The 25,160-nt window shown below is 30.3% G+C and overlaps 2 protein-coding genes across 2 annotated transcripts in view; one reads left to right on the top strand and one right to left on the bottom strand.

The window, feature by feature from the left end:
- LOC107443915 (V-type proton ATPase subunit Vha55) overlaps positions 1-18,577 on the bottom strand; it is a 51,365-nt gene extending 32,788 nt beyond the window's left edge. The window contains exons 1-5 of the mRNA XM_043047554.2: positions 18,274-18,577; positions 13,378-13,433; positions 10,425-10,523; positions 7,950-8,043; positions 6,175-6,252 (exon numbers count right to left, since the gene is read on the bottom strand). Coding sequence (XP_042903488.1) covers positions 6,175-6,252; positions 7,950-8,043; positions 10,425-10,523; positions 13,378-13,433; positions 18,274-18,373 — 427 coding nt within the window. The 5' untranslated portion in view covers positions 18,374-18,577. The remainder of the gene's footprint in view (positions 1-6,174; positions 6,253-7,949; positions 8,044-10,424; positions 10,524-13,377; positions 13,434-18,273) is intronic.
- Positions 18,578-18,640: 63 nt separating this feature from the next.
- The window catches only part of LOC107443916 (V-type proton ATPase subunit S1), a 42,362-nt gene continuing 35,842 nt past the window's right edge, over positions 18,641-25,160 (top strand). Inside the window, exons 1-2 of the mRNA XM_016057943.4 lie at positions 18,641-18,867; positions 23,822-23,945. Of these exons, the coding sequence (XP_015913429.1) occupies positions 18,764-18,867; positions 23,822-23,945 (228 nt within the window). The 5' untranslated portion in view covers positions 18,641-18,763. The remainder of the gene's footprint in view (positions 18,868-23,821; positions 23,946-25,160) is intronic.

Here is a 25,160-nt window from a genome sequence, read left to right on the forward strand (position 1 = left end):
ATGTCCTATATACTAGTGAATTGGAATTCTATTTTTGTAGTGGTAGATGCACTACAGTACTCCCCCACCAGAATTATAGCTGTGATAGAATTTGATTAACGGATACCACTAGTTAATTCATTGCTGCTTTGCGAGAACCCAGGAAAGCTGTATTAAGTTCACGGTCGTGGTCGCTCCTGTGTTGCCTTTAGCAGTCGAGTGTGCATGTTGTGTGTGATTGAGACTAAGTAGCAACAGCACGAGGAGATGGATAACAGCACAGGTAGCAAATCAACTGTTCAATGTATACTATCCACCGAAGTAGGGGTGTTTAGATCAAAGTGGGTGTTACTGTCAAGATAGGCGTGTTCAGATCACGTCTGGGTCACCAATGTGGGGATAGTGAGTTATCGACAATGTCAACCTTCGTCTATGAAAAGGGACCCCAACATAGAATCAAGTTAACTTGTCTTATATACTAGTGAATCGGAATTGTTTTTTTGTAGTGGTAGATACATTACAAATGAATTACAAAACATATTAGATAGAAGCATATATCAAAATAAAAATAGATAAATTAGAGACACCATATAATTGTTTTTGAAGCAGATTTTTGCTTTATGTAGCAAAGGTGCATTATTTTTTTTAATTATTTACGATAAAGAGATCCTATATCTATGATTCAAAATCAAAAGTTTAAAAAAAATATTTGAATTAATAAAATCTTGATTTAATTATTTGTTTTCAACTTCTCTTGCAGGGTACATAGCCAAATCTTTCAACAAAAATAAGCACTCTTTAAGTACTTTCACTCAAAAAATATTTTTAAGCACTATATACATTAACAAAATGCAAAATAATTTTCAAAGACTTTAGATGATCATGATAAAATAACTAGTTTCTGACGAAGAACTCCTTTTTTGATTATATTAGCTTTTATAAAATGATTGAGAGATTTTTCGGTACGATATCAGAAGGTGGAAAATGATGTCTGATATTGAGAATATCTTGCAAAATGCAGCAGAGTTGCACATGAGAAGGCAATAATCTAACCGAACCCAGCTCAGTAGACTCACAAGTATTTCATCAAACATATAAAATGATTGGAGCTATCATATGCTATAAATCGACGGTACGGCGAAATGAATTGTGATAACTTTGAATAGAACAATGTGAAAAGCACGCTTTTCACATTGATAACATTCATTCATTTCATTTCATAATACGATTTTCACATTCATTTCATAATACGTAGAGAAAATCGACAAGGTAATGAAATAAAATCTCATTTTTGAAAAGGGAAAAAATAAGCACTTTTTAAAAACATCAAATGAAAAAGCACCTTTAAGGCCTTTTAAATTATGAAAATCTAAAATAAGCACCTTTAAGCACTTTTTAAAAACGCTACGCACCATGTCTTGCCATATTCTTTGGCTATACCACTTTTTTTATAAATACTTCAATTTAGGCCATTCTTCCAGTTTAGAGAGTGAATTCTTGAACCCGGAAAGGGGGATTTTGAAGGGTATATTTTCTTTGTTTTTCAATGTAATAAAAGAATTATTACTCTTTTCCAGTTAGAGCATACAGAAAGAACAGCATTTGAACAATAATATTTCAGAAAATGGACATATAAGCTTCAGGCATATAGAACTAATGAAGACAAATATTTATTATATTCACTGCATTTTTTTTTCTTTTTCAGAATTAACACAAAAATTATTAAATGACTCGATACCTCTCCACTTAAGTTAGTATCAGAAATATTTTTATTAGAAATATATAAATGGTTTTTTTTCCAGAAAAAGTATTTTTGACTCACTCTATATATATATATANATTCTTTAAAGATTTATATATACATGTATACAATATACTATAATATATGTGGAATATAGATCCGATCTACGAAGCAACCATCTCTATCACGTGATTTCAAGGACAATACACTTACATTTCCTTCACTTGTACACCATGTAGATGGAATAAGTTGGAATGTCTAGCTTGAGTAGAGCGCTAGCAGAAGATGTAGCTTATTTTGTTAATATATTTTATTAAGTTTAAAACTCCACCCAGATCATTACATGAGTCGGAAAACCTCAGTACAGGAAGAAAAATATTCCAGTTACGAGTTAGAAGTCTTAGCTATCATAACAGCTTTACAAAAATTTCGCATTTATTTATTAGGACAAAAATTCAAAATTGTTACCGATTGTTCAGCATTACAAAAAACTATGGAGAAAAAAGAAACTACTTCTAAAATAGCTCGTTGGGCATTATTTCCAGAAGAATTTGAATATGAAATAATTCATCGTTCAGGGACACACATGCGCCATGTTGATGCCTTAAGTCGTTATCCAATAATGATTATTGAAACCCCTGAAATAACACCTAAAATTTCAACAGCCCAAAAAGATGACGAATTTATATCAACAATTAAGGAATTAATTAACTGTAGTAAAACTGAAAATTACTTTGTGAAAAATGATATTCTTTACAAAATTGTTAATGATAGAAATTTATTAGTGGTCCTTAAGACCATGCAAATAGAAATTATAAAAAATGCTCATGAATTAGGTCATTATAGGGTAAACAAAACAGAAAATCTTGTTAAAGATAAATATTTTTTCCCAAACATCAGACAGTGCGTAGAAAATGTAATTAAAAGTTGTGTTAAGTGTATTCTAGTAAACAGGAAAAAGGGAAAAGCAGAGGGTTTATTAAACCCAATTCCAAAAGGTGATACTCCATTAGACACATATCACATTGACTTTATCGGTCCAATGCCTTCCACCAATAAAAACTACAACCATATTTTTTCTGTGGTAGATGCATTTACAAAATTTTTATGGCTCCATCCTGTAAAATCTACATCATCATTCAATGCCATTCAGAAATTAAACCAACAACAAACAAATTTTGGAAATCCTAATAGACTGATTAGTGATAAAGGTGCTGCGTTTACTTCAAAAGAATTTAGTGACTATTGTGCAAATGAAGACATTACTCATCTTACCATCACAACTCATATCCTCGACTGCTTGGGCCTTTCCAAGGAGGACTTATATGCTTCTCCACTTCTTGTAATCGACTTTTTGAGGGTCAACAACTTACTGGATCTTGTCTGACCTCGTCAGACAATTAGAGGATAAGCAACAACAACAACAACAACAACCATCACAACTGGAATCCCACGAGTAAACGGAATGATTGAAAGGATTCACGAGACACTCATTCCCATTTTAGCAAAACTATCCATAAATGAGCCAGAGAAATGGTATAAATACGTACCATTAGTACAAATAACATTAAACTCTACTTCATCTAGAAGTACCAAATACACACCGTTCGAATTACTTACTGGCATTAAAATGAAACAAAAACAAGATGACAAGCTTTTGGAAATATTGAAGGAAGAACATGAAAACACCATTATGTGTAACAGACAAGAAATTTGTGACAACGCTAAAGCCAACATTTATAAGATTCAAGAGGAAAACAAGCGAACATATGACAAAAAGCGGAAGAAAGCTCACAAGTATGAGATGGGTGATGTCGTTGCCATTCAACGAACGCAGTTCGGTACAGGACTCAAGTTGAGACCAAAATTCTACGGACCTTATGAAGTTACTAAGGTGAACAACAACGATAGATACAATGTCAGAAAACTTGGAACTCACGATGGTTCTAATATAACTTCTACTGCTGCAGACCATATGAAGATCTGGGGAAATTGAGGAACCATATGGACTGAAAAAAAAAACTAATTTTTGTTTGTTTCTTATAGCCAATTGTTTTGAAATATTTGCTTTTGTACTGTTCTTTTTCTTCGTCTGTAATTTCAGAAAATGTCCTTTGGATCAAACATGACATCTAGTGAGATAGTGGTCACCGCGGTCGGCGAGGAGCAGGACGGCCGTGTGGAATACAGATCCGATCTAGGAAGCAACCATCTCTATCATGTGATTTCAAGGACAATACACTTACAATTCCTTCACTTGTACACCATGTAGATGGAATCAGTTGGAATGTCTAGCTCGAGTAGAGCGCCAGCAGAAGACGTAGCTTATTTTGTTAATATATTTTATTAAGTTTAGCGTATCTCCTTTTATTTAAAACCCTCGCTTCACCCCCTTTATTCCACATATACATATACATATTATTTTTTGTAAAAAAAATAAATTAATTGATTAATTGAAATATAGTACCTATAATTAAGTAGGACTTCTAGAAACATTGAAAATATAATATTATACATACAATTTTGAAAATAAATATCACTTAACTTCAAATATTTTAAGTTTAATTCCAAAAAGTATAAAAAATGAAAAGAAAAGTATGCTTTTCTCATGTGAATGCCATTTAATTCTCGGATTTGAGTATTCATATTTTAGCACTGAAATTAATGCTTTCAGGGGTCTGTCTAGGTTTTTCTGAAAAGTACCTATTTTGTGAAAATTTAGACATAATTTGTGAAAAATTTAAAAATTATATTTAAAAACCAACACAAGAACATGGTAAAAATATAGATTTATCGTTTCTTAAGGGATACAAAAATAAAATTTTAAGAAAAAGAATTTTGTGAAACTACCGTTTTTCCTAAAGTTGAATTTGTGAAACTACCGTTTTACCTAACATTGAATTTGTGAAGGTACCGCGAAAGGGTAGTAAGTTCGGCCTGGACAGACCCCTGGCTTTATTTTACAAAATATTTTGCAGCATATAAACTGCTATGTATCTGAATCTGTCCCAAAACTAATAAAAAAATTATTATCTTAATTTAAACGTTTGAGAGAAAGAACTTTTTTTCTCTTTTGTTACATTACTTAAAAAACATTACTTCATATTGACTATATAATAATTAGACTATATAATAATTGACCATAAAAATAATTAGGAGCATGTGCTTTATTTCTTACTTTGGTGTTTTTAAAAATGTGTGATTCATGAATTGGTGGTTCATAAAAATCTTAAATAAAAAAAAAATAATAAATAAATAAATCTATATAAAAATAATTCCTAAATAAAAAAAGAAAGAATACACATAGCTGCCAACACAGATAGGAAAAAATTCTGTAGATTTTACAAAATATAAATTTCACGATTATTGATGCATAATGTATATACTATATATTTTACACATAGAAAATTTTAGGGATTTTCAGTCATCAAAATAGAAAAACTGCAATATTTTCCAGTTATGATTGACATTAAACATGCTTGAACATAACTTCAAATATTAATAGGCATTTAATTCTTTAAAGATTGTGAAAAGATTTTTTTAATTTAAAAAGAGAGTTCTGAATAAAAAAAAAAAACAGAACATTTTTTAACAAAAAAAAAAAAATTTGAACCGTTTTTCATAAATGAGGCTCACATGATTAAGTATTATTAATACTTATTTAAATATTCAAACAAGCAAGCAACAATCTGTACGAAAATTCAATTTCAGTAATTCATACTCAATTTTAGGGAATTTTCTAAAATGTACAAAAACCAGGAGAATTTTAATTAAACCAGAAGACCAGGAGAAACTGGCCTAATCCAGTAGAGTTGGCAGCCATGATTACACGTATACACCTGTATCTTATTAAATACATAGATAATATGGATGTGTCAAATCTTGAAAAAAAAATTAGTAGTTTTTTTGAAAGCATAAATAATCTAATTTAAATATGTTTGACCTAAGATAGGGATTACATCCGGAAGAAAACTTTTTTTTCTAGAATTATTGTTGACTATTCATTTTAAATTGTATATTAATTTCAAAACCAACATATCACATTATTTAATTTGAATATTCATTATAAAAATCAATAAGCTCTTTCTGTAATCGTGAATTCGATGCGTGATTAGTCGTAGTATATTTATATGTTTAGTATAATATGCATTCGCTAATTCAATTCTATTTAGAGAGTGTAAATATGCATTTAATTAGGTTTAACAATATTTCTTTTTATAAAGTACTGAAAAAAGCTGCAGTAAATTGTTTTAGCTCTTTCAGAAATTTATGAAAATTAATTTACTTTTTAATAGCTACTTTTCATTTTACATTTATTAAGAAATGATGTGGTAAATACATTTGGAATTATTACGTTTAGTTAAACTAGAATTAAAATATTGATTTCATATTTTTTTTTGAAAAACATACATAACATAAATAACAATACATAAATCAGAAGTCAACAAGTTTACCTTGAATATCAAGAAAATCTTCTGCGAGAACAGGAGGTCCTCTATCAATGGGCTTCCCTGATCCATTGAATACTCGACCTTTGCAGAAAAAAAAATATTATTATCAAATAAATAAATTAATACTAAACTTTGTAGGAAAAGAATATTATTATTAAATTAAAAAAAAATAATACTATCCACCTCTGTAGGGAAAAAATACTACTTTCAAAGGTATAAAAATTAAATTATATTACAATATAAAAATTAAGTTACAACTGCTAAAACCTAGATTTATGAATATCTGTCAAACTGTGATGAACACACACAAGATAAACAAAATAAAATTTGACTCCAGTTTTTTTCAAACTCTTTATTATCCAAGTCTGAGACTAACGTTTTTTTTATTTTTTAAGGGTCTACTATGTCATATAAGAGAACTTTTTTAGTGCTCTCAGCAGAATCTCCATGTAGTAATGTTATTTTATATGATTATAGTGGACAGCTGAAAAATTTCATCAAAATTGTTCATAGCGGACTTATTTAATTTTTTTTATGGCAGAATATAATTCTGTTTTGAGGGCTTAATATAAAATTAAATTGCCAAATTATTATTTTTTTTAAAATTTGATGAGTACAATAGAAAACTGCTAAGAAAAGTTTTCTCTGATTGTTGTCTGTTTTGAGGCATAATCTAAGGTTTGTGAGACTGATAAAATATATTTAGTGAAAAGGAAAAAATTAAAAGGAACATACTGTATAACCTTTGATCTAGTGAATAGATTTCCACACCCTAGTACTCAATCTTAATGGTTTAGATGGTTGATCTCAAGAATGCAAATTAATTAGTGGTCTCAATGGGTTAGACAGAAGAGCGGTTGAAAATATGGACACCTTAATGTTAATTTAAGCAAATCCTAGATTGTTTAGTTCTTCTGGAGAAGTTGAGGAACGATGGATGACAAATCACACTCCAATGGATTCCAGAACACTGTGATATTCATGGCAATGAACAAGCAGCTCTTATTGTTCTTTTTATTCCTCTTCTTTGTTAATCTTAAAAGAGTTTGTCATTTTGACTTCTTCTGTATATTTGCCATACCTCCAAAACTTTTAAGTGAATTGAAAAATGTTTGCACTCAAATATGAAATTTGTTTATCCAAAGATATTTCCAGTGCTAAAATTTTTTGAATAATTATTTACTATTATTTTACCTTATAATAATGGAAAAATTTGGAATATGAAGTCGCTTTAAAGAATATAATTTTATAAAGCAAAACTCAAAGCTTGAATGAAATCGGTCGAATAGGACATGAGTAATCAAATTTTAAATATACAAAATAAAAAGGATGATATCAGGGGTCTGTCTAGGTTTTTCTGAGAGGTACCTATATTGTGAAACTTTAGACATAATTTGCTAAAAATTATATTAAAAAATCAACACAAAAATGTGGATTTATCGTTTCATAAGGGATACAAAAATAAAATTTTAAGAAAAAGTATTTTGTGAAACTACCGTTTTTCCTAAAGTTGAATTTGTGAAACTACCATTTTTCCTAAAGTTGAATTTGAGAAGGTACCGCTAAACGGTAGTAAATTCGGATTGGACAAACCCCTGGATATACTTTTTATAACTTTTTCTATTAAGTAAAACTGCTAAAATAATTATGCGGCAGCAAAAGATTTGTTATGAATCAAAAGTATTTGGTATATACTTAACATTTTTGAACTTATTTTTAAATTAATAATCCAAAACTTAATAATCCATTGACAATCAGGGTCAAGATTGAGTACATACCTAACATATCTTCCGATACAGGAGTTCGTAAAATATCACCAGTAAATTCACATAATGTATGCTTAGCGTCAATTCCTGAAGTTCCTTCAAATACCTACAAGAGATAAAATTGAACAATCACTTTTCTTGGTACATTAAATAACTTGAAAATTGAAATTATTTATTAATAATTTAGAATTTCAAATGCACTTTAATGTTGACCATAAATGGTCAAATACTGAATATGTGGACATTTATCATTTAGCACTTTCTAAAAACACTATGCACCCTGCTTGTATATCAAATCAATAATTTGTCTTTCTAAAAAAAATAATAAACAATATTTTTCTCTATTTTATTAAGTTATTTTTAACAGCAAACAAAATAAAAAGCAGCTAACCTTGTTGATCTTTTTTACACTAATCACCAAGTGAAATCACTGATATAAACCACTAACTTTTTCTGAATGCCACTCATTTCTCTATTTCATATTAAAATATATATTCTATAATATATATTTATAATTTATTTTTTGTCAGCTCTATAAATTTCTTTTCTTTCTAAAAAAAAATATCATAATTTGACTTTGGCCAGCATTTAAAAAAGTAGAAGAAAAGTGTAAAAAAATCAGATATATGCTGGAAAATAGTACAAATTTTGTTTACACAAGCAAATGCTAAAGTACAATCCTATTCTTTCATTGTGGTATGACATTATTTTATCATTTACAATAAATATAAAATAAATAGCATTTCCATTATTAAATAGCATTTCCATTTTTTTTTAATTTTAAAAGAAAATATCTCACATTTTTAAGGAAATAAAAGAAAATTTAATTTGAAAAACAATTGGAGAAGAAATATTAATAGATGGGATTTAGTCCACCGATTTTTTCCTCAAGATTGAATTCAGTTCTCTGGAGTGAAGAGTGGCGCTCATGCATGTCTAAGCTTAAATTGAGTCATTTGTAAGCTAGTTAGAGATAGTCATTCTTGTTCTTGATATCACTGGAGCAGCTGTTTCATAGGTATATTGCTCCCCAGAAAGGAGTGCTTTCTAATATTGTATCAATATAACCAAAGCAAAATATATCAATATAATAGTGTGAGGAGCAGAAAAATATACAACAAATAAAATCGAACACATTAAGCATAAATATCACATAAAAACAGAAAATAAAATGCAAAGAAAAAACAAAATAAAACAAAATCTATAACGCAAGTAGCGAATTCAAATCAATTTACATGAATGCAGTGTTTTCAATACAGAGCGAGAACGCGACAATCTCGCATATTATTTTCTTTCCTCGCATTAAAAAATGATTACCGCGAGAAATTCGATAAATCAATTTCAAAACTTGCGAATTTCTTGCATTTTGGAAAAAGCTTCGAATTACGCCATTTAGAATAAAATTCGTTTCACTTTTCTTCCTGGATCTTCCATTATTTTCAACATCTGCCCCGTTATCTAGCTTCCCTATTTACCAGTAATGTTCAGAACCTTTTCGAACAACAGAACACAACCACGGAACCCCTTTCAGAACATATTTCTCTGCAACCACGCCACGTGTTTACAGTAGGTAAGGTTTCATCATGTAAGACATTCAAATTTTTTATGTACTAATAATGTAAGGTGGACAAATACCTTGTAAAGGCAAAATCTTCTATGATGATGCACCAAAAATTTAAAAAACAGAAGATGTTAAAAATGTATTAATAATTAAAGAAATGATTTTTTTTCATGAGTTTTTGTGTTTTTTTAGTTTTTAGAACTCTCACTTAACTTTTTGAAATCTCACCCTGTTTTTGAGAAAGGGTGAGAAATTCTCACCCATTTTTTTTTTCTATGATGAAACGGGACATTTTTCAAGAATAATTTAAAATAATTTTGTAACAAGATTGCCAGATTACAAAATATGAAAACAGAAGTGCAAATTGAGAGGTTTTATTTTATTCTATGTTCTTACTGCAGTACTGTACTGAAATGCATTTGATTTGTTAATTACCCAGGACGGGCCCGAAAACGGATATGGGCAAGGTAATATTATACTGGATAATTTAGAGAAGTTGACAATTAATAATTTTAGAAAATTAACTTTTATTTAAGGAAAAAAAAATAAAATAGAAAAGAGAGAGAGAAAGAAACATGAATTGCCTGTTTTGTACATAATTTTAAGCCACGGATTTGCATATTTTTCTCTTTTTGTCCTTTGTGTATTTATTTATTATGCTATATATATATATATATATATATTTTAAACAAATTCTATTGTCATTAATTCGGCTTTAATTATTCTGGAGCCAAACCAACAATAATATAAAACATTTCAAAACTTCTTTCTACCTCTCAGATTTTTTTATATTTATTGTATTTCTTCCCCTTTTCTTTTCCCTAAAAAAATTCTATTATCCTTTTTTTAGGATAATAATACTTTAAATATACATAAAAAAAAATCATGCCTTACTTGTTACAGTTATAATAAAAAAAAATCTTCACCTGTACTACAGCTTTTTTCCCACTAACTTCAAGAACTTGTCCTGTTCTAGCAGTACCATCAGCCAGAACCAGCTGAACAATTTCTGCAAACTTTGGAAACTGAAAAAAATAATTATTAAAACCTCATTACACAATTCTCTCCACAAATATCACTACAGGGTTAATAAGTATTAATTGTAAGAAATAAAACAATTTTTAGTAAGTTAAATAAAAAAGTTTGAAAGGTTCAATCAAATAAAAAATACTAAATATTCCTACCTGTAATAAAATTGAAAGGAAGAACATTTGTGCATTATTTCTGCCAAATTATGCATAAGAAGTTAACAAAGTATTTTTTTCTTTTCATATTATAAAACTTTATAATATTTATTTTCTTCATTCAATAAGTCAACTTTTACCCTAACAAACATAAAACACTTACAGTTAAAATATTTTTGAGAAAAAAAAAGAAAAAACTTTTTGTTTCTAACTTTGTGACAATTGTCTTTTTTCCTTTGCAAAAAAATTTAATTAATTAATTAATTTTTTATAAAAAAAAGACACTTTAAAACATTAATAATTTTACACTAGTTAATAATTGTAAATTTTTTTTTTATCACAACAGATTCCTTTTAGATAGAGAACAAGCAGCTTTGAAACTTGGACTGCAATAATAGAAAATTAGAGAAATCCAGATTTAAAAAAAAAAAAAAAAACAATTTAGTAACATAAATTAACAAAATAAATTGAATAAATAAATATATTTTATAATTGCATAAAATATATTGCTCATATATATTTCCGCACATAAACAATTAAAAACTTTATAAAGCCATAATGAATATTGAAACAATCCTTTTTATCCCTCTTGCACTAATAATTATAAATAGGGAAATATAAACTTTAAAAAAAAAACAAATAAAAAAAAAACAGGCATATAAGGACAAAAAGCTAAAATTCAGAATTAAATACTTTTTACCAAAAAAAGAAGACAAATATCAAGGAAGCTCTGACCCCTAAAGTGGAAATATGAGAGACAAAAATCACTTTGATTTATTGGCGAACAAAAAGGGCTACAGGTCCGGGGCCCCCACCAGGGGGGAAGGTGGGCGCACGAGCCCACCTTCTTACTTAAGCTTGAAGCTTGAGGGGGGGGGGAATTTTTACACTAAATAAACGAACAGTTTTGGGGGGGAATTTAGAATTTGCCCAAGAATGCACCAAAGAGCTTGGAGGGGATGGGGGCCACCGCTACAGTTGGTGTAGAGCAGAACTCTCTACCTATGGCAACATTTGGCATGCTTTCACCATCAGTGTATGGAGACGAAGAGTCATAGAAGAAGGAAGTACTTTAGTTTCTGTCTTGATTTTCATATAGATTGAATTCTTATAAGTTAGAAAACTATATGGAACTGAAAACAATATTGACCATAGTTCTAAAAGAAAGTGTTGTGGCAATTTTGAAAAATGTGTTTGACAATTAAATAGAAAAAATATTGAGAAAAAGGAAAATATCCTTCAGGGTTGCCACAGAAAAAAATGAACAAAATTGTTGCTTTTAGTAGCCTAAAGAATGAAAATAGTAGCCGAAAATTATGAAAACAGTTGCCTAAATAAGAACAAAATTTTTTAAATAATATGACGAAAATTTTATTAAATGACTTCATTGTAATATACCATGATCCATTTAGTCAAGTTGGTGGCAAATATGATAATTTCTAAATAAACGTAAGTGTTCTAGAACTAAATTTTTATATAAAAAAAAATTGTATATTTGCAGAACATTAAATCTCTTAAATGCTAGAATTAATGCAGAAAAAGAATTTTTTGTTAAAAAAAAACATACTCTTTCTATTAATTTTCCCTTTCACATAATTTTTCCTCTTATCAATAATTGATTTAGCAAATATATGTGTATGTATGTANATATTTATATTTATATATATATATATATTGAAAAAGTGATTACTAAAATTCGAAATTCATGCATCATAGTATCATATTAAAAATTGGATTCTTTAAAATCATGCAGAATTTCGTAGCAATAACTGTTGAAAAGGTGATTGAGAAACAAAATAGATTTACAATGGAATCTGTGCAAATTGAGCGCATTAAAAAGTGATGACTCAAATTTGCAATTCAATATTTTTTTTATTTTTTAGAAAAAAAAATTCATTATTTTCGAAGCTACCGTGGGCAGCAGGTTGATTTAAAACAGGTTCTGTACTGTATTATATTTTCTATTAGCTATTTAGTTTAACAATGGTGTATAACACATACTGACTTCTCACAACTGTAAAAGCTCATCAACACAATATATACCAATGTTAAGCGTGCACAAACACGTTAGTATACGAAACTACTGTTTGTAATTATTTGTGTTTCAAAGTCAGTAGCTATGCCAGCGCTATCAATACAGTTTCTCGTGGCAAAATTTGCAAGTTCAAGAAAATTGTACTTTTTTTTAAATATCTTGTTAACAATGAAGAAATGTATTTTGAAAAAAATTAACAGATGAAAGTATATATAATAACAAAATAAAATGTTATAACAGAATATTTTAAATTTTTTTCGGGGGGGGGGGTTGTTTGTTAGAGGTTTGCACCCTCTTTTATATTATTCTGCCAGCACCCTTGTATACAACTAAGATAAGGAGGAGAGGAAAGTAGGAAGGGTCAAGACATGGAGCTGGTCTTCTGAGATGGAGGATTTGAGCATTGCAATCGTGAATAGAAAAAAATCAACTTGTCAATCAATAGAAAAAAAAGTCATAAGATATTTTATGGGAATATAAAATTGTAACTATTTTATTGAAAATATAAAAAAAAATATTTGAACTAATTAAAAATCAATCTAAGAAACTTAATGTATAATAGAAAATAATGTATAATAGTTTTAATGTATAATAGTATAAAAGTTTTTTTAGAAAAAAAGAAGAAAAACTTAGTGTAGATATACAAATCAAAGAGCCTACCTTGACATCATCTAATATAACAAGAGGTCCATTAACTCCAGAGACTGTTTTATAAGCTACATTACAAAAAAAAATGTCTTAGTTAAATGAAAAATATTTTAAAACAATTCATGATAACCTTAATATAGATAAAAATGTAAATAGAAGAATAAAATCAATGATCACTAAAAGAGATTTTCAATTTTAATTTCTTTCAACTACTGAATTTATTAATCATTCTTCAAATAGTAATAGATGTTTCTTTATGGATCAAAATTTCCCTAATTTTTTTAGCACAATAACTTCTGTTTTAAAACATTTTTGGAAAATAAAATTTATGTAAGAAAAAAATTCATTTGATTTCACACTCTTGAATAAGCTGGCTTAAGTACTATAATTAATTGAAATCTTAAAATACCTTAATTTTATCTTAAAATAGTGATTCTTCATTAAATAAAATTTAAGATGCCACTCGAAAACTTAAGGAATTCCAACTAATAAAGTCGAATATTGACATGTTTTTTAACAAGGAAAATTTTTGCAAAGTAATATTCTTTAAAAGAATTTTTTGTAGAAATTTTAAAGAGATTTTTTTAGACCCCCACAAACTCATTCGAGTAATCATACATACAGTAAGACCTCGTTTAACACGTAGGTTACGTTCCATCAAAGTAGAGCGTAATGCGAAACAGCGCTAAACGAGGCTATCTTAACATGTAAATAATGGGGTTAGGGGAAGATGGATAGAAAATTGGTTAGGTATTAAATTTATTAATTATGTTTTTTTCAATAAAAATAAAACCAAACATCTATTTCCTACAAAAATAAAAACAATATAAACGAATATTTGTACCTATAAAAACAAATAAAATTCTAAGTCACTCAGATCATTCAGTGTATTTTGTGTTTCCAATTTTCTGCCTTTTTGTTAAGAGGGCATCTAATGCAGTTTGTGTTTTCCTTTTGTGTTCTGTTAGAAGTTGTTGATAAGTTGATAAAACATCTAGCTTTTGAACTCCTGTCAAAATTTGGATCATTTTCAACAAATCGGTTCATAATTTCAGTTATAATGGTCAAATTCCTCTTTATAAACACCATTGAAAGTTCTTTTTGCTCTTCTTCGAAATCACTACTTTCAATTTCTTTGTTTTCTTCTCGTTCAGTTAATTCCTTGAGCTCATCATTAGCAAGACTAGCTGCTGTTTTTTGCACTATTTCTTCGGCGTCTTCCACATTTACCTCATCTAAACCGGCTTGTTTTGTTAATTCCACTATTTCTTCCATTATTTCATTCTTATCGACAGAGTGTCCAATGTGTTCGCTCTTACTTAAATCTGGCCAAATGTTCTTCCTTACTCCTTTCAAAGATCTTTCTGTTATCTCATTCCAAGAAAGGTTTATGTTTTTTACAGCATTCATGATATTATAGTTTTTCCAAAATTCTCTTATTGTTTGCTATTCTTCTCTGTCTATTTTGTGAAATATCTACTTTAATGTTCGCCGCAAGTAATAAGCCTTAAAATTGGATATAACGCCTTGGTCCATTGGTTGGATTAAGGCAGTTGTGTTAGGCAGCAAAAAAACCTCTTTGACTGGAATACATGTTAAGTCTGATAAGTTTGTTGGGTGGCTTGGAGCATTATCAATTAATAGTAGTGCTCTATGTTCAAGTTTTTTAATTTCGTAATAATGTTTAGCAGACGGGCAGAAATGTTCAGCAAACCAATTCTAGAAAATTTTCATAGCTATCCATGATTTTTTATTAGACTCCCAAATTACAGGCAAAGTTGATTTAGATATGCCATTCATCGCTCCTGGGTTTTTTGGAGTGGTAAACTGGTAATGGTTTTAATTTGAAATCTCCGCTTGCATTACCACCCAGTAGAAGTGTTAAGCGATCTTTTGCGGCTTTAAATCCCGGTGCTCGTTTCTCTTCATGGGATAGAAATGTTCGTTTTGGCATTCTTTTCCAAAACAAGCCTGCTTCATCAACATTAAAAACCAATTCTGGAGGATAGTTTCCTTGTTCAATTATTGTTTTTAATGTCGCTGGGTATTCAGCCACCGCTTTCGTATCACCACTTGCTGCTTCTCCTGTAATCTTTATGTTGCAAAGATTATTTCGATGTTTAAATCTATTAAACCATCCTCAAATAGCAACGAAAGTTTGACTTATGTCACTTGCCTCAACCTGAATGTAATTAAAACTTCTTCTAGCTTTTTCCGTTATGATAGACTGGCTTGATGGCATATTGCGTTCAATTTCGTGGTTAATCCATACAGACAGTCGTTTTTCCATTTCCTCTATAATGTTATTTCTAGAATGGGTAATTCTAGTTGCAAAGCTTGACGTAGTTGCAGTTGCTAATGACAGTATTTTTTATTTATTCCTAAGAATTGTCCTTATTGTTGAAGTTGCCAAATTCAATTCAGAACTAATTTGAGATTGACATTCATCAGAATCTAATCTTCTAATCCCTTGCATTTTAGTTTCCAGTGAAATGCTTTTTCTGGTTGCTTTCTTTTCTTGTTTTTCATTATCACCCATAATAAAAACTAAAGATCATAATATTTGTCACTGTATTAATCGTTATAGTATTATATAAATTTATATGTACTTACAATAATGTCAACAAATGTTTCAAATGATAAAAATGGGTTCGCACAGCACCGCACCAAACAAGAAACACGACTGCATTGTTTTGGATATGTGATGTACATATTTGGGGGAGTCCTCAGGTTGAAATAAAAGAGCGCTAAATGAAACAGCGTTAAGTGGGGTCTTACTGTACTTCGCTTCCCTGTGTAACAATAAGTAATAACAAATATTGAGAATCAAACAAAACTTTTATAAGTTTTGAGATCAGAATATTATTGGTGATCACTTTAATTTTATTTAATCTAAAAAAGTCTACCTAAATTGTATCATAAAATAATTAAAATCAATATTTTGATTGATAATAATTAAAACTCAAGAGTTATTGCCTGTAATATAAACTGAATATTTATAATATTGATCTTAAAGTAAGTTTTTATAAAAACCAATTATTGGTTTGAATAATTCTGCCTAGTATATATTTTATATATAACGCAAGTATTATGTCATCATTCACATACGAAGAAACTTACCCCATGTTTTTGTCAGATTTTAACACTTTTCGAATTGTTTTTGACGTGAAAACCTAATCCTGATATTTGTACATTCAAAAGAAGTAGAATAACTTTTTCCTTTTGAAATTGCCCAATTTATTTCCTTTTGCAGGAAAAACATACATAAATATTTTAAAAAAAATTTATTTCATAATATTTCATAGCTTTTATATTTTTAAGAAAATTTTATTTCATTTCTACAAATTACTTACCTATTTTCTCAAAACAGATTTTTTATTAATAAGTATAAATAGAACTTTCTGTGAAAAGTCGCAAAAGTAAGTCAACAAAAAAATTTGGGCCTCTCAGGGGTCTGTCCAAGCCAAATTTACTACTGTTTAGCGATACCTTCACAAATTCAACGGTAGCGTCGCAACATACTTTTCTTAACTTTTTCTTAAAATTTTATTTTTTTGTCTCGTAAAAAACGATAAATTCATATTTTTGTGTTGTTTTTTTTAATATAATTTTTACAAATTAAGCCTAAATTTTTTAAAAATAAGTACCTCTCAGAAAAACCTAGACAGACCCCTGCCTCTACTAATTTTTTTAAAAAAATAGTTGCACTTTCTTGTGTCCAGCGAAACTGAAAAGCATCATACAAACAATGGTTAATTATTAATTTCGTTTTAATTGCAGTAATACAATATATTAACCATGTTAAGCTAAAATCAGTACTGCATACAAAACAAATCATGATTTGTTTCTTACTTTTTGTGTAAAGGTTCAAGAATTTTAACAAAATTATGCTTTTCCCCAAACATCTTAGAAAAAAAAAATATCCTGAATTTGAGAAGCTACTAATTTAATGATATGCATCAATTTTCAATTTATTCATATTCAATTGCCAAACATTGTTAACACGTACAAGCAAGTTTCTAACAATAACCTGACAAATAAATCTTAATAAAAAAATTTTTTTAAATAAATAAAGTTAAGCTATACAGTGAACATAAATTTATTCAATAAAAATTAAACACACATACTAACTAGTTAACTTTGGAGACATATTCTAAAGATATAACCAGATTAGGTTATAATTCAAATTCAACAGTTTATGAACCTGCTCTATTTATGAGCAGTAACACTGCTGATCTTATCGACCTAATAATTAATAAAACTGCGATTTATATAAGAGTTCCAACTCTGTTTTTGTGTTGTTTTGAACTTTTTAAATTTATAAATACATAGATAAATTTAATATATTATAACAGTAACCAAATAAAATGTACAATAGTCATTTTATTAAAAAAAAGGAATTGTATGTTAGATTTTTATTTACAAAAATAAAGATAAGCAAACATAACTTTAATAATTTGATAAGGAGCAAGCTGAGGAATGACCACATGACTATCTGAGTAACAGAAACTGGTTGATTTATGACCCTATTGTGTGAAAGATAACAGTGCTTGTTCCTAGACAGATGTAATACCCATACAAATTTATTTTGAAATTAACATAAAACTTGTAATTTTAACTTTTTAATAAAACTTGTAATTTTTTATGCATGCACAATTATAATTATTAAAATACCTTTTTTTTATTACGAAAATACAAAAAATAGCTAGAACAAAAATGAGACAGATAATACTCACTGTCTTTTAAATAATAAAAAAATATACCTCTATAAAAGGGGAGAAAATCGAAATCTTAAAAAATTAATTACTTTTGATTTAACAGAGCAAAACTTACTACAGGAACGACTAATTTTGGAAAATACTTGGTGTTATTTAGAAAGATTATTTACATTTATCAACTTAAACTTACTTATTCGTGGTTGAGATATGAAATCTCGCGTAACAACTAATGAATGTTCTTTTAAAGCACGATTAGCACTCATAGAAGGCATGGCTGTTTTCGTAGACATCTTTAGTTATTAATGCGATAACAGATCGAGCATAGAATAGAAATTAACAATAATAAGCACAACTTCTGATATTCTCTTCAGCTCGTCTGCTGCCGACGCCTACAGTTGCTCACTTCACTTTACCTTTAATCACATGATAAGGTGGGAATAAAAATAGAGCCAATACCTCAAGGGAATGTTTTCACTGAATACAATTCAAGCAACTCCAATCATCGTGAAGGGTAATCCTGTCCTAGTTTGGACTCAGCAGCAACAATACATCTAAACGTAGTAATTTTAGCAGAAATCTTGTGATCTATGATTGTTTAATGTTTTCTGTGGTTGTTTGAAATTTTACTTGTCTAATTAAACTATATGTATATTTGTAAGATATATTAGTAGAAAACAATTATGTTCTTCAAACGTTCCGTTTTATTTTCAATATTTCTATTTATCTTCGTTTTACAATTAGTAAATTCCGATGAAGTGCCCACAATATTATGGAATGTTAAAGGGTAAAATACTTTTCTCACTGTTTTGTTTATTCTAGTGTTATTTGTTTTGGGAATATTGCCACATCATTACAGAACATATCCAGTCACATAATTTCCTACAAAAACTCTAGGAACTGAAATCTTTTTCACTGTAAACTAGACTTAAAAAGATACTTTAGTAACTGTTGCGTCTTAGATTCTTTGCTTTGCCCCATCTAACCCCCTCCCCCATCTATATTAAGGATATGTTTTGAATAGCAAACTAAAAGAGGCTTATTTATTAAGAAACTTTAAAAAATGTGTGCAACTCTCCTGCAGATTATTTTGTGCATCAGAATCCAAGTTAATATGGGCATTTCAAAGGATAATGTAGCAAATAAATAAACATTTATCAGCGGCCCTCCGTTAACAAATTTCTTAGTTCTTAATTAACTATTATTGTTAACTAATTTTATTAATAAAGTTAACTGTGGCAGGATAATCGCCAAGGCTTTGGAACTTCAGGCCAGCAATAAACTTAAAAAAAAAAAACAGCTCAGAAAGTCCCTAGAGGTATAACTCGTAAACAATCCCATCTGCATGTTTAAAACAAAAAAATTGCTGGTTTAAAATCTATTTGGCACCGTATTGATTGTAGTTGGTCAGCGACAGATCATGATATGGAAATATCCCCACTGTTTTAGATGTAAATCAAAAATTGCAGTTTTAAAGAATTTCCTCTTCATGTAAAGTAAATGCAGGTTAGTTCCATCAAAAAGTCCAGCACGGAGGCAAATTTCTCCCAATATTTAATCTAGGAGTTCCCTTGTCTTCTGTATTAAGTTCAAAATGACAAGGCTTGGTAATGGAGCATTAGTAGTCGTAAACACTAAAATTGGGCCTGCTGCTCATTGACAGTTATAAAAAAAAGTCTATAAAAATTTAAATATATTTTGTATTTGTAAGACCAGTCATGAGCTTAATCTCTCTTTGTTATATCATGTGTTCTTTCAATGTTTCTTGTTAATTTCTTTATTTTTTTCTTCAAATAAATTTTAAAAATTGATCCCATTGCTGTTATTTCTTACTGATTTTTTTTAAGGTTCCGTGCAACTACCCGATATACCCAGCAATGTTTTTTTAAAGTTAAGTGCCACTGCCAGTATGCATTTGACCGGTACTCGAACACTGATATTTCTCCTAATCTAACTTCCGCAGATATTAAAATATCGAATAAATCAATATATCAAAAAATAAATTAAAATCAAATCATATATTTCGGACATTCACCAAAGCCAATGCCCCCCCCCCCAAGCTTTAAGTTGGCGCATCGTGCGCCCACCTTCCACCCTGGTAGGGACCCCTTACCAAAGCGACTATGTGATGGCTGACATTCACGGTAACATATATATACAGTGGTACCTCGAGATACGAGTGCCCTAACATACGAGTTATTTGAGATACGAGCTGTCGAGCGAGCGAAGTTTTGTTTTGAGGTAGGAGGAACGGCCATGCAAGCCCTTCTTGTCCTCGATAATGCTCCTGCTCACCCACGAACGTCGAACCTGACATCCTCTAAAAGTTCAAGTTTATAAAGGCTCTCTATCTACCACTTAACACCACTCCTATCCTGCAGCCCATGGATCAGCAGATGATTTCTAATTTTAAAAAACTGTACGCTAAGCACCTGTTCCGACGCTGCTTTGAGGTGACAGAGAACACAAACCTCACCCTTCGAGAGTACTGGAGGACCACTTTAACATTGTGATATGCCTCAGAATTATTGATCAGGCCTGGCTGAGTGTTACAACGAGGACCTTGACCTCTGCATTGAAGAAGCTGTGTGGTCGGAGTGAGTCTGTAGCTGAAAATTGTGTTGTCACCTGAGTCTGTGAATCCGAAGTGCCAGTGGAGGAGGAGATTGTGTCTCTCGGAAAATCCATGGACCTGGTGATGGGTGAGAGAGATGTGAACGAGCTCGCCGAGGATCCTCTCAGGAACTGACGACCGAGGAATTACAGGAGTTACAGCCACAGCAGCATTTGGGGGTTCTGCAAGAAATTGGTTTCGAGGAAGAGCCAGAGATGGAGGAGGTTATCTCTACAAGTGAGATAAAAGAGTTCTTGGGAATGTGGGAGAGAATTTCTCAGCTCGTGGATAATAAACATCCCGAAAAAGTTGCAACTGGTCGTAAATCAGAGCTATTTAATGACACTTGCTTAACTCATTTCTGCAGCATTCTGAAAAGGAGGAAGAAACAAACCACCTTGGGCAGTTTTTTTTTTTAATCCGACTAAAAAAGCAAAGACCAGTGAAGAGAAAAGCAGTGACTAAAATTAAGCATATAGTAGCATTTAAGTTGTGTGTACGTTGCATTTAAGTGACCAAAATACAAATATGTATGTACGCTTTATAAAACCAGTTTTTTTTATATTTTACATTCTCTGTTATTTTGTTTTTGTACAATTTTCGTCATGTATACATTTTTCTTATTCAAAAGCATGTAAAAGAGCATTTTTGGGGCGGATTAATGGCATTTCAATGGGGACTCAACACGTAACTTTTGGGAACTCTTCATGACTGAAAGAGGTACAGATTTTGAGGCAAGATGAAGGTATGGAAGACGTGAAAATAACTAACAGCAAACGGACAAGTGGAAATCATGCATTATACCTACTAAGTGGTTGTTCCAGTAGTACCATACAGTTTCTCGGAGCACTCAAAGAACACCATTCGAACTTTTAACAGGAGTGAAAATGCGAGGACTTGTTGGATGGAGAGAATCCAAGACAGAGAGAATATTAGAGAAAAAGAATATCATGAACCGCTGGCAATACAATAAAAGAAGGAAGAAAGCCAATGAATATCAAGACTATCCAGATAACTCAGTTTCTATCTGGTCTCAAATTAAGACCAAAGTTCTCTACCAAATAACAAAAGTAAAGAAGAATGGTAGATATGAAGTATTAAAAGTTGAGAATCATGAAGGACCAAATAACACTTCGTCTTCACATGAACCGTCACACATGAAACCGTAATCTGTAAATTAAAAAAAATGTTTTTTATACTTTGCTTTCTCGTTTTCTTTTCTTTTTTTCAGGTAACTGTTTCTTAAGCTGATTTTAATGAGAGAATCAGGATGGCCGAAATGTAGTAGTTGTGGGAATTGCATCATTCGTCATCCTCGAAACCGCCTACTTCCTCATTGAAAGGCGACAGAGTGTCGAGACAGGAAAATTCCCAAATTAATAACTTACTTACTCATTTACACTTTAATAACAAATTAATAACTTTCTTACTCATTTACTAATTTAGCAGGCAGTCTTTGTCCTGCTATGCTGCGTGTAGGCAGCTCTCGCCGATCATGGTGTCATTGTTAAACTACTGTCTTATTTTTCTCCCTTGCTCCACAAATCACTACATATATATATACATTACGGTTCTGTTGATAAAATGTGGCATGTTCATATAACTAAATTTGAAATTTGCTTCTAACATTGAAGAAAAGATACACTTATTATTATTAGAAAATTTTAATTTTGCTTCTTTAAAAATTTATTATAATTAGAATTTTTAAAGAACTTAGGCGTACTACAAAAATGCAGTGTTTTCACTACAGCGCGAGAATCTCGTATATTTTTTTATTTTCTCGCATTAAAAAATGATTACCGCGAGAAATTCGCGCATTCTATAGTAAACCAATTTCAAAATTCGCGAATTTCTCGCATTTTGAAAAAAATTTCTAATTTGCGCCATTTAGAATGAAATCTGTTTCACTTTTCTTCCTGGATCTTTTATTATTTTCAACATCTGCACCTCTTTCAGAACGCATTTCTCTGCAACCACGTGTTTACCGTAGGTAAGGTTTCTTCATGTAAGACGTTAAAAGTTTTTGCTCGTTAATGTAAGATGGACAAATACCTTGTAAAGCCAATATCTTCTACTCCGAAACGGACAAATGAAAATGAAACAAATGTGGGTAGAAGCGATCAAAACGAAACAAATACGCATTTGAGCAACCTAATGAGAATAGCTGATGAAAAAGTAGATGTAGAACATTTTCCATAGGATGATGCAGCAAAAATATTCAATGCTTTAAAAATTAGAAGATGTTAAAAATGCATCATAATTAAAGAAATTTTATTTTTTTTCAAGTCTCTTTACGTTTTTTTTTTTAATTTTTGAAATCTCACTTAACTTTTTGAAATCTCACCCTGTTTTTGAGAAAGGGTGAGAAATTCTCACCCATTTTTTTTCTGAGATGAAAACACTGAAAAATGTCATTATAAACTTAACAGAAGGATGAAAAGATTAAATTCTCTAGATCAAGTAATTCTTGAGGTAGAACTATTTAAAAATTATAAGAACTAATATAATTTTAAATTTTCAAAAATGTATATTTGAATACTTAATGGAGCAACAGATCTAGCGTTCACCTTCCAATGAGGCGAACCGGGTTAGAATCCCAGTTGTTACAAATTCCGCATCCGGCTTGCAACGACCACAATGCTGACGTGAAATATCCTTAGTGGTAGATGGATTATGGGTTAGAGTCTCCTTGCCGTCTGGTTAACTGTGGGAGATTCTTGTGGTCTTCCTCTCCATGTAACGCAAATGCGGGTTAGATCAATCAAAAAGTCTTCCACGAGGGCAAATTTCTTCCGATACTTGATCCAGGAGCTCCCTTGTCTTCTGGATTGGGTTCAAAATTACAAGACTGCGAAGTTGAACATTAGTAGTCGTAAACCCATAAAATTGGGTTGGCTGTTCCAAGATGGTTATTAAATAAAATTATGAAAAACTTGGTGTTTTACATAACAGACAAATATGCTGAAAATCAGTGACATATTCTTTTTTTAATTTGCCTAATTAAATTTGATGCCTAATTAGTGAATATTGATGACACCATTTTTAAGTTAAACATTTAAGATGATAGCATTTTTAAGGATATCATTTTGATAATTTTTAAAAAGAAAAAATTTCATGCTTTTTTCAGGAATGCATTGCTTGTGAAACCCGTGTCAGCTTTAGAACGAGACGACTGGTCTTTTAATGAAAATGTTGAAACCGTTTTGAGTAATAATAATAATGCCAATATTTTGGTTTTCTCTGTGAATAAGGTAAGGCATAATTTGCTTCTTGAAAATGATAATTTTTATTGTGATTTCTTTGCTGAATAAGGATCTTAGATAAAGGCTAATAAAATATAGCAGTATATTGACAGACAGGTTGCTATGACAACTGCTGTTCTAAAAAACTATTATGATTATTTATTACCACCTCAGGTTGTATATTATGAATCTGCAAGTAGACTATTGATAAACATGACTAGCAAGAACTTCTAAAATATGTTTGTGTTATATAATTGCTTTCTTCCCTTTATTTGATTTTCTTACAGAGTTCTTAGTTGTCTTGATATCTCTGATTTTGTTAATAAAAATATATTTCCCTGATATATATATATACAGTGAAACCTCCTGTTATGGACACTCCTGCAAAGCGGACGCCTCTCAATACGGACATATTTTTAATTCCCCGGGAATCTTCTATGAATAAACCATTACGTACATTCTCCGCAAAGCGGACACTCCCGTAACCAGACGCGGACAGTCATTTTGGTCCTGAAACGTTGTTTTTTACCTCTACAAACCGGACACTACTTTTTCTAAATAAATTGCAAGCTAAAAAAATTTAACTTTTCACCATTTTTAAAGCATGCTAATAAAACTTTTTGCCTTATCCATGACTAAAAATATTGTTAAGCTATTTCACCACCGAAAAATCAATCTTTCTCCTGTCACCTTGCCTTATCTTTGTAAAGAAAGGAGTGAAAATGGTACTGCACAATTCTGACATCGGCATCTTTTGATCTGGACCATACAGGTTCTGGACCATACAGGTTATGAGACCCCTCAAGTTGAAATGACTTCTTTCAATGCTTCTTTCCCATTGAAAATTTCCTTAATTTTCTTATCAATTTGAAGACTGTATTTAACACAACTTGGGTAAAAAAAAGAGAACAGAAGTATAATCTTTGAGGTGTTTATATAAATGAAACATTTATTCAGACACTTGATAGCTGATCAATTGTGAATAATCATCTCCATAGGTCCTCATGACTTACAGGTATGCATTACTTTTTTTTCTGTGAATCATGGGAGGTTTATTTTCCAAGAAGGTATTAACCATGTTCCCTATCAAATGATAAGTAGGTGTAAGGGGATGTGAACCTAATAATTGAAACGGACTGAGGACAGTACGCTCCTATTTGGTATCATATGTCTAACTTGAGTATCTATGCTAATAGGAAAATTATATTTATTTATCTGTAGCTA

The sequence above is a fragment of the Parasteatoda tepidariorum genome, chromosome 7 (assembly GCF_043381705.1).
Source record: "Parasteatoda tepidariorum isolate YZ-2023 chromosome 7, CAS_Ptep_4.0, whole genome shotgun sequence".
Classification (NCBI taxonomy): Eukaryota; Metazoa; Arthropoda; class Arachnida; order Araneae; family Theridiidae; genus Parasteatoda; species Parasteatoda tepidariorum.